The sequence below is a fragment of the Lates calcarifer genome, linkage group LG6 (genome assembly GCF_001640805.2).
Source record: "Lates calcarifer isolate ASB-BC8 linkage group LG6, TLL_Latcal_v3, whole genome shotgun sequence".
In the NCBI taxonomy this organism is placed as follows: Eukaryota; Metazoa; Chordata; class Actinopteri; family Centropomidae; genus Lates; species Lates calcarifer.
In genome coordinates, this window is record NC_066838.1 from 17,506,385 (window position 1) to 17,516,701 (window position 10,317).

The window sequence follows — 10,317 nt, forward strand, 5'->3', positions numbered from 1 at the left end:
GATTGGTTTGTCATTTTGAACTGAGTTTTTTGGGAAAAAAAAAAAGAAAGACATGAGGTCCTTTTTAATCAAAGTAATTTTTTATTTGAACCTGGGATTAACAAACTCCCAAAAAGGAGACAAAACCATAAAATGAATTGTCAAATTTGCCAAAGTTTATTTGGAGCCTTCATACAAAAAAATGAAATTATGGCTGTAAAAAGTTACAAAGGATTATTGTTGACATTAATATATTTTTGGCATTTAAGGCCTATTAACTCAACACATTTTTGACTCTGCAATTTATTTTCAATCTAAAACTGTGGATTTAAACAAGCAGATAAGACAGTAATATTTAAAAACGTACAGACCAATAGATACCTGCAGATTACTTCTCAGTGGTAGTTTACAACACAAACCCACAAAAATTTTGAAAAGCAACTCAAAAAGAAAAAAAGCCTAATTTTCAATGGTGAACTTGAGGCAACTTTTATTACACACAGCCAACTAATTTCAATGTGTCTGTTTCAATGATATCTCCATGAATGCAAACAAATGTATTTACACTGCCTTACAGAAGCACATGTCTCAGACTATCGACGTGCTGGCATTAGAAGCTGCTTCGCTGTTACTGAATCAGGGAAAAGGTTGTGGTAGGTCGGTAAAGGAACGTAAGCAGCTGTTATCATCTTGCCTGGGAGGAACAGAAAAAAAAAAAGTTAAAACCTGGAAAATGTTTCGACAATTTAATGATTCAAAACCAAATGGCCTCATTACACACCTGCAAACCAGCGTCCATGAAGTGCATTTACAGTTGCCATCGCTGCTGGTATTGAGGGACACTTCACGTACACATTACCCTGTGTGAACAAAGGAAGGTGGAGATTATAAAAAGTCTCGCTGATTGATTATATCAATAGGATTTATTGTTACGTACAGCTCAGAAGTAACAAAAGTGTGAGATAAATGTCAAATGCAAGTATAATTGTAGGTTTGTGTAGTCTTTACTGTACAGTAAAAAGGTATTACATTACACTAGTTGCAAATTTAATGTGACAAAAAACTTGAACTGGGAGACAGACAAGGATTATGTGGAATTTGTTTTTATATACTGTAACTTACTTGAGCTGAGTTCTTATCGACATAAATGTGAACAATTCCTCCATGTTTGTTGCACTCCTCAATCACGTCATCTTGGATCTCAGAGGCCCAGCTGGGATCATTTTCCCTGGAAAACACATTAATATCAGAAAACCTGTGGCCTTTAAAGCTCAATATTAAAGACTATTAGTATTCCTTAAACAAACGGGTAAATTTTCAAGGATGTTAACGATATTGACATGTCCATATTTACACTGAAAGGGTTTCTCCTGTCTGCAAAGAGAGGGGGATAATCCTGCTGTCATACGGTGTAAAATGACTTCTTAAGCTCAGCTGAAGATAATGAGGCTTGTGCAGTGTCTTTGTGCTTCCACACAGTGTGGAGCTGCAGCAGCAGATCAGTAACAAAAAAAAATAATGATACATTTCTGCACTAACTCACTTTTGTCCTGCATCACTCACTGAAAAAGGGGATTTCTTCACAGTCAGTCAGTGTGGACAGGAAGAATAATTATAGACCCTAAAAACTCCTTCAGTGAGCATCAGACAGACAAACTTTAAAAATGTGAACTCCGAAGATAATATTCTTACGCTTGTGGGTTGAACAGGTTGGACAGCTGGAGGCAGTGTGTGGCCAGTGGCTGTGATGGGAGGTTCAGAGCTTGGCTTGGAGCTGGAGTTGGAACAGCTGAAACAAAAAGATTAATGATTTGTCACAGAATTTTCTAAAATTGAAACACTCACATAATGTTTTCCATCATTTAGAGCCTCACCTGCCGGAGCAGCGATGTTTCCAAACGGTATGGACCCAGTCATCTGTAGTGCTTGCTGAGCAGCAGGAGGAATCTTCAGACCAGTTCCTGTGGAGGAAGGAGGAGAGTGAAATGAGAAATTGTAAATTTAAGACACTAAAATTTAAAGGTTGCTTCATGATAACTGACAGAAAAGAAAATGTATATAATTCTACTTTATGTGCCCCATATTATTTTTCAAAAATGGCAGATCAAAAGTGAAGTACTACACATTATTCTATTATTATCTATTAATATATATTTGCCAAACTACCAACACAACATGTCTGATTTCAATAGATTGAATGATTTCCTCTTGTGTCATGTGATATGTCTGCTAAGGAACATTTGGTTAGATGTGTGAAGTAATGTTCCCCCACATCAAAAATGCCAAAACTTTAAAGTCCAAATAAGTAACTTATGCACACACACAAAAGTTATAACGAACCTTCTGCTAGTCGAGCCATAAGCTGCAGACGCCCTGTAGTGCCGAGGTCGATGCCGGTCCTCTCTAACTCATCATTGTCCAGGAACGAACTGGCTGTCGATGAGTCTGAGCGCTCTGTAACATGCCCCACCTTCATTGGACGTCCAGCAAGCTCAAAACCGTTCAGCTGCTCCAAGGCCTTTTTTGCACATTCTGCATCTGCGAACTTCAAAAGGGCCAAGTGGTTAGACATTAGCTACAAACACTACAGCTCTCTTCATTAAAGACTAAGGCTTCACTTACAGATATGAAGCCATATCCTTTGGATCGTCCGGTCTCACTGTCCATCATGAGCTGGATTCCCTCGATCTTTGGAAACAAAACAGATGCAGAAAATGGTAACAAATGCATCTGCACAAGAATGTAAAAAAATCTATTATATTTAAATCTAATTTAATTATCAAACTTGCTCCTGACCTTTCCAAAAGGCTCAAAGATCCCTCGAAGCATTTCCTCAGTGATGTTGAAGTGCAGTGAGCCCACATACAGCCGCATTGGACCTGAACTGCCCTTCTGTAGATTATTGGCAGCGGCTGCAGCTCTGTTTTTCTCAGCCTGTAATTGCATGTAAAGCGTAATTATGTAAATTAAATATTAAACATTAGGAACAGCCATGTAGAAATACCTGATGTGTCCCAACCCAAATCTGAGCTAAAAGAGTTTTGAAAAATGTGTTTAGCTGGAGAGCACTAGCAAACAAGATACTTTTAACATTTTTAGCTCTAAACTATATTTCTAACTTTGTTTTGTTTGCTCTTTACAAACATTTCATATCATTGTGAGTGTGCTGTCAGTAGGATTGGTCAGTGTCAGTTCTTTGCTGCTGAGGCATAGAGCTGTCTATTAATACATTCAGTCACATCAGATAAAAATAAATAAGATGCACTATGTTTAGATGAAGTTACCATAAAGTCTAGACACCAACCTGAGAGGCCTGGACGATGATGGGAACTCCTAAAAGCCTTTGGCCAGTCAATCCAATTGCCAGTGGTACAGAAGAGGCCTCCACAAACTCTATGTATGCGATGCCCTTTGATCTCCTCGAGTTTCTGTCCGAGATCATTCTCACATCTCTGACCTACAAAAGAGAAACGGTGGAGATTTAAAAGATCGTTTCTACACGCAGACTGGCTGGATCATACATGACAATAACTTGAAAACCAACTGACTTTTCCGACAGCTGAGAAGAAATCCTCCAGGTCTCGAGCTCTGATTCTCGCAGCAAGCTGCATACAGAAAACTGTGCGGGCATCCCTCTCCTCGGGTGTTAGATTGTCAATTGGTTGCCTAAGAAGACAAAAAAAAACAAAAACAAACAAACAAACAAAAACCCCCAATTTAAAAAAAGCCTCTGTAGACATTAAAACAAGCTATTATATAAATAATGGACAAAATTATGATTTGTGGCGCAGTAAATCAGCACCCTTGTGTCCTTCAATTTACTAAAAGATCTGTAAATAGATCTAAAAATCTCAAGAGTGAGCTGGGAGAACATCTTTGAATGTGGGGGTGCTATAACAAAATGAATATTCATCTTACCTGATGGGACTCTTTTCTTTTTTGAAGGGGCTCCGACTTTTGGAACGTCTCTTGCTGAAATTGAAAACAGAAGAAAGCAGAAATTTGAAAACATTCTTTCTCAAATTGAAAATGCAATGCTCAAACACACCAGATAAATACAGTCATTGGACACTTTATTAGATACACTGATACAATCTAGAGCAATCCATTTTAACAGCTTTGCCACACATTCTTCCTTTATGGGGCATGTAATGTCCAGTATTTGTTAAAGCTTTTGGAAAGATGTTAATCCAACACTGCTGTATGTAAAAGTTTGGGCTAATTATCAAAAACTAAGATTTTTGAAGAGAGAAATAGTAAACACAGACTTTATATTCTTGATTTAATTTTCATCTAGTCTTCCTTTAAGATCTTTCAAGTTCTGAGATATTTTAGGCTGTCTTGCACACACAGCATGTTTTAAGATCCACCCACAGATTCTGTTCAGGTCAGGACAGTGATAGCTGTTCTAAAAGCTTCAGCTTGAGTTTACTTAGTGGATTTTGAGGTCTGTTTTGGATCACTGTCCTGTTGTAGACGCCAGGGTCTCTAGAGTTTCACTTTCTTGACTGAATGCAGGACATCTGCCTCCAGAAACAACTGATATTTAATGGAATCCATTCTTCCTTCTGTCTGTGCAGTGTTTCCTGTCACTGGCTGCCAGACAGCACAGAGTATTTCCAAGTACTGACTTACTAGGGTGCCAAACTTATGCACATGCCACAAATACCATCTACTTTTTATTCTATTTTTATCATTTCAGTTCATGAAATGCATTAATATTTGAAGAATGGCTCAGATGTCTAATGTCTAATTGGACTGCAATAGATTTTACAAGTGTGCCTGATAAAATGGCCCAAGTGTATATACCATCAAGTTTAAAAGGTTACATACACAGGACTCCTGCGTGCTCTATACCGCCCAGATCGTTCCTTGCTCCTGGAGCGGCTGCGATGGCGCTCTCTGCTGCGGCTTCGTTTTCTTTCTCGGCTACGGCTCCTCTTCTTGCCCTTCTTTCTGTCTCTGCTTTTGCTTCTTTTCTTCCTAGAGCCTGGGCTCCGGCTCTTGCTTCTGCTCCTCCTTTTCCTGGGGGGGGGGGGGGGGACACAAAATCACAACACTGCTAGCATGGTGCAAAGTGAACAATTTGAAATGATAGACAGGTTTCTGTGGTTTGGTGAAATAGGCCAGATGTTCAGTACTTACTTCTTGTTCTGGTCGTCATGTCCGTTTGCATGAGAGGACTTGATCTCATCCTAAGCAAGGTTGATAGAAGAACATCATGAGGACGTAGATGAAACATTTCAAGTCGTCAAGATAAAGGGGATGGGGTGGGACAAGAGAAAATGCAGAATATATTCAATTAATAATAATATTTCAAACTTCCTACTGTCATGTCTGGACAGTGTCCTTTCACCACCCCAATAGCTTCCCATCCCACTCCTGTTTTTTTTTTCTTTTTTTTTCTAAACAAGGCTGCTCAGTACTTAATGCAACAAAGCAAAGATAAGGGAGAGTGTCCAACATATTAGCTGAAATCAGGAAGCTTTGACAATTGTCAGGTCATCTCCACCATTCCCCTTTTAATAGGTCGTACCAATGCCACTATTTGTGCCTAAACATGTGACCACGTATGGCCCACAGCCACTAAAAGAGATCCTGTGTGGTTGGTGTCAGTCCAGTGATCTTCACCCATTTTCGTTCTTGGACTGTAAGAGCTCGATGCCACCTCTGTCACACATCTTGCCCTGAAGCAAACAGGGATTCACACTTCTTAGTAATATTGACGCCCAAGAAAATAAATGAATAAATTAAAAAATAAATTTAAAAAAAATCCATTAATTCAGCCACGTGTTACACTATTATATTTAGTCTGCATTATGAAGTAATACTCATAACCTTTTGACTTAAGAAGGAATTATCAACTACTGCAAAGTAACTCACTTTATAATACAATGATGCTAGAAAGAAGTATCTATTTTACAGTCAGTCATTCTAGTAATATATCAATATCTGTGGTGTTGTGTAGCATGCAAAATCAAGATGCTGATTCACATTACAGTTGACTAAGGCAAAGAGGCAGTATTCATATTTACACACAATAGAAAATTAGTTACCTGTTTATAGCCATAAAATTGTGACATGGTTAATGTGTTTGCACAGTGAAACTCCACAACTGCAATCTTGTCAAACTACAACTTTTCAAACAAGAACAGTTATAGTTTGATACAAAAACAATTCAGTACCAATCACTAAACAACTTTGTACATGATGATTCTTGCTGAGCAGCATTTTGGTGAAAGTTTACTTAAAGGTGACAGAGCGATCCCTTCTATTTCCAAGCAACGCGGTGCAGGACATCTTTTCGTTGTCCATTTCACAACAAAGGTTTAAATCCAACTGTAAATGACTGCACATCCAGGGACAGCGATGACATGCAGATTGTAAATCTGAATACTGCCTCCTTTGCTGGACAGGTAAAGATGGGCTTATCAACCATTGGCATTCACCTTGTTGCAACCGAATAGGGATTGGATGTTCTAGGTTGAATCTCTTTTAGTCCTAAGGTGAACCACAGTACATCAGTATATGCGCAATAACTACCTTCCTTTTTTTCACAGTTCACAGTGGAATCAAAGATGAATTCATGGGAGTAGAGGTGAGATATCATTAGGGAAGTCTATAAAGAGAGATAGATGTGGATTTATTTATAATTCTGTATTGCGTTTTAAATACTCAATCACACACCACACAACATTCAAGTAAACTTTGTCACAGTAGCAAATATAAAGGACTCAAGATTAAATCATGACAGTCAAACAGGCCTCATCTCTGTGATCTTAAACCCACCTTTCTGAATGGAGCCTCCAGCATGGCCTCAACGTCAAAATCATCAGCCATGATGATCCTGTGAAAATGGAGCAACAGTTAATACCTTTACATTCTTATAAGAAACAGTATTACTGTGAGCAATCACATTACAATAAGAAGTTGAATAATTAACTTCGTAGCAGGGTAGTTTATGTAATGATGAAAAAAAAATATCCACCCAGTTTCTCCAGTCTGACCTCTTCAGATATTCTATTTTGTCCGTCCAACTGCCTAAATACCCACAATGTTCAGTTTACAGTTAATATTACTGGAGAAAAGCAGGAAATATCCAAATTTGAGCCCAAAACAGCCAATGTTTCATATGTTTAAGAACTGACTTAAATTAATTGATCTATAATGTAAGTAACTACCGATTATTTTTCTGCCAATCGCTTAACCGCCTTATCGTTGCAACTCTGAACTAGCTTAACATTACCTAAAATATGTTACATGGCAACGATAACAATATCTCCTAACTACGTTCAATTTCCCTTCGGTATCACAAATTTCACCTAGTATGTGATCAACTTATATGATATTTGACTAACGTACCAATTTTAAGGTCACCGATTCATTAGAGTTCAAAGACCAACATATGTGTAATGGTGAACGGCGTCGTGAAAGATAAACATGCGTTGCGCTGAACACGAAGCTAAATGCTAACTAGCCACATCCGTCGTCTCAACGTAAGCGTATTTCAAGTAACCTTACTGTTGATCATTAACCACCACATTTGACGCCATTCATTACAATAAACATGTACACCGGTGCAGCAAGAATGTGATCCTCATTTCTCACAGTAAAACAAATTATGTTTACTTAACTAAAACAGGCGCTAAGTTATCAGTGTAGGGCCAATATGGCGGCAGCGAGCTAGCTGCATTAGCAAACATCGACGTTACCGTTTGAAATTGTCGAAATGACGTGCCAAAGTCAAAATATCGCAGAAAATGTGCTGCTGAAGAGACTCGTCTCGACGTCTCCGTCTCGGTAGGTCACAGCAAGCTAAGATGAAATCAAAAATTGCGAGGTTATGTAACCTTTTTTCTGTCGTAGGTCGCGGCCTGGTATCACAACGCTTTCCTTCCTTCTTCTTCTTCGCCGTCTTCTTCTTCTGTGAAGTTTTTAAAGCAGCTGTTTTATTTGGCATTACATTGCTGCCCCCCACTGGCGCTAAGAAATACTTTATGCGCTCCACCCCTACAGGCAAACTATATGATTTTAGGCCCTAACACTTTGGAACCAAGCGTCTCGTCGAAAACAACTATTAAAACAGGCATCACCATGCGACACGATGGATGTATTTGAAAAAACACAACTTCCCCTGATTTACCTGTGAAACACTACTGAGGGCACAAATGCAATTTCACGGCTCTGTCTCGCCATCTAGTGGATATTAAAAAGAAATGTCAACGTATTCACAGTACATTGATAACCAGGCAGCAGCAAGAATTCCCTGCTATTTCTTGTTACTAATTAATATGTTATGTCAATATTTTATCTCTATTATTTGTTATTTGTTTCGAGGTGTCCTTATTGTATGCACCACTCATTCATTTTTAATTTATAAAATTATAGTTTTCAACTTTAAACTGTTCACAAGGACATATTCTTCTTCTTTGACTCAAATGTTATTTACTTACTAATATTTACTTTAATATTTCATCGCTATTTCTGCTTTCATTTGTAATTTATTAGTTTTTTTTTTTAAACTTTTTTATGCAGTATATAGGTTTCTTTTGTCAGTACTAATATTGCATAAGTTTATTTGCTATTTTTCCTTTTTAGAATAACTGCATCCCAAGGGGCTCAAATTTAGATGCTGACACTTTGAAACTGTTTTAATTGTAGACATAGACAATGAACATTGCTCAAAAAGAGTTTATTTCATATCACAAACATGTTACTTGTTGGTCAGGAGAGTGATATCACTCACTTTCTTTTAATGTTTGCATGTAGAACAATAAATAGCATTAGACAGTGTTGGCCATTGTCACTGCATTGTTTTTCACCATTATCTATGATCCTTAGTGCAACTTATGTACAATGTAATAGATGTAAACATTAAATCAATAGTCACTATAGTGCTCTTTTGAGTGACGCCTTAATACAGGTTTATGTACATTTTCATCTTCAGTCAAATTCATTGACAACACTTAGCAATTACATGTCAGGCAGCAGAATCCTCAGTTGCACTTGTGTCAGTGAGTTTAAGTGGTGCATCGTAGTCTGGAGGAACATTAAAAAACGGCTCATCATCGAAACAGAAATCATCAGATGGTGGTGCGAGATATGGCAGTTTTAAGACAAAGCCTGTGAGGACGCCTCCCAGTGCTGACACTCCTATAGTGGAGAACACAGCTGCGACCTGGAAGAGGGCCTGTTCTTGGGCAGTCCTCCCCAGACCTGGCTGTAAACCGGGGATCAACATCTGCAGATCTTGCAATTTAGGGTCTCCTTCCACTGGTGCTCTGTGTGTAAAGATTTCATACAAACTGGGGCCATAAACATCCTCATTAGCCATCAGTATAGCACATATCCCTGCAGTACAGGATATAAGTCCTGTTAGACCGTGCAAGTTATGTATTCCACACTGATCCTGAATCCTAAAGCGCTGTGCTAAGAAGGGGCTCAAGTACTTGTAGCCCAGCATGCATGCAGTGCATCCCATAATACCCAGAGCGTACGCAGCCGCAGGTGATATCATCATATCCACAGATGCCCCGACTGTCACACCTCCAGCCAGGGTGACGTTCTGAACATCAGCCATGGTGAGCTTACCGTTTTTGTTCAGCATCGCAGAGAGAGCGAAGGCTGTGAGTGTGGACGCGCTGAGGCCGATGAAGGTGTGAAGGATGGCTCTGTGCTGGTCGTCTCCTTTCAAGGTCAATGCTGAGTTGAAAGAGGGCCAGAACACCCAGAGAAACAAGGTCCCCATCACAGAGAGGATGTCAGACTGGTAGCTAGTGTTCTCCTTTGCATGGCCTTCATTTAGTTGAGGCCTGTACAGCACAAAAGTGACCCCCAAGCCAAAATAACAGGCAAAGAGGTGAATAAGAATAGATCCTCCTGCATCGTTGATCCTCAGATACTTCAGCACGGCCCATTCTGTGACTGCAAACACTGGCACTTCCAGCAGAGCCATGACCAGCAGCTGCAAAGGACTGGTCTTCCCCAGCACTGCTCCAAAAGATATCAACACCACAGCACAGGCAAACTCTGCATTAATGAGGTTGATCACTCCAAGGTGTATCTTACCATCATGGTTGAACTGGAAGTACCCCTGCACCAGAATGGCCCACTGGATGGCAAAAGTAGCTGTGAGGAAGTTAAAAACCATCCCCCCAAAGCCATACAGTCGGAAAAATGCCAGCAGGCATCCGAAGCCGAGGAATATCATGACCTGGATGTCTGTAAAAAAAGGGTAGTCCTTGTACACTGCATTGTCCATGGGGTTAGTTTGGTTGGTCTGAAATCTGGCATCAGTGTGCTCATCATAGGTGACAAAGGCAGCATACAGGGCAACAA

At 39.4% G+C, this 10,317-nt stretch overlaps 2 protein-coding genes across 3 annotated transcripts in view; both read right to left on the reverse strand.

Annotated features, from left to right (window-relative positions):
- Positions 1-133: 133 nt before the first annotated feature.
- LOC108889491 (RNA-binding protein 39) lies at positions 134-8,046 on the reverse strand. Of its 2 annotated transcripts, none has more exons than XM_018685951.2 (15): positions 7,692-8,046; positions 6,769-6,826; positions 5,125-5,174; positions 4,813-5,004; positions 3,898-3,951; positions 3,528-3,645; positions 3,284-3,436; positions 2,776-2,913; positions 2,602-2,667; positions 2,320-2,524; positions 1,854-1,940; positions 1,672-1,768; positions 1,102-1,207; positions 761-839; positions 134-673 (listed from the first exon to the last, which is right to left on the reverse strand). In XM_018685951.2, the coding sequence occupies exons 1-15, from the start codon at positions 7,937-7,939 to the stop codon at positions 573-575; spliced, it is 1,752 nt and encodes a 583-aa protein (XP_018541467.1). In that variant the 5' UTR covers positions 7,940-8,046; the 3' UTR covers positions 134-572. The 2 variants fall into 2 exon arrangements, with proteins under 2 accessions (XP_018541467.1, XP_018541468.1); XM_018685952.2 differs by having other exon boundaries at positions 7,830-8,044.
- Positions 8,047-8,652: 606 nt separating this feature from the next.
- slc12a5b (solute carrier family 12 member 5b) overlaps positions 8,653-10,317 on the reverse strand; it is a 37,124-nt gene continuing 35,459 nt past the window's right edge. The window contains exon 25 of the mRNA XM_051071296.1: positions 8,653-10,258. Within this exon, the coding sequence (XP_050927253.1) occupies positions 8,960-10,258 (1,299 nt within the window). The 3' untranslated portion in view covers positions 8,653-8,959. The remainder of the gene's footprint in view (positions 10,259-10,317) is intronic.

Coding starts and splice junctions, on each gene's coding strand:
- LOC108889491 (XM_018685951.2), bottom strand. CDS start 7,939: ATGCCAAATAAAACAGCTGCTTTAAAAACTTCACAGAAGAAGAAGACG. Junction 5,175..6,768: donor TGGAGGCTCCATTCAGAAAG/GTGGGTTTAAGA, acceptor AACCTTGCTTAG/GATGAGATCAAGTCCTCTCA. Junction 5,005..5,124: donor CATGACGACCAGAACAAGAA/GTAAGTACTGAA, acceptor CCCCCCCCCCAG/GAAAAGGAGGAGCAGAAGCA.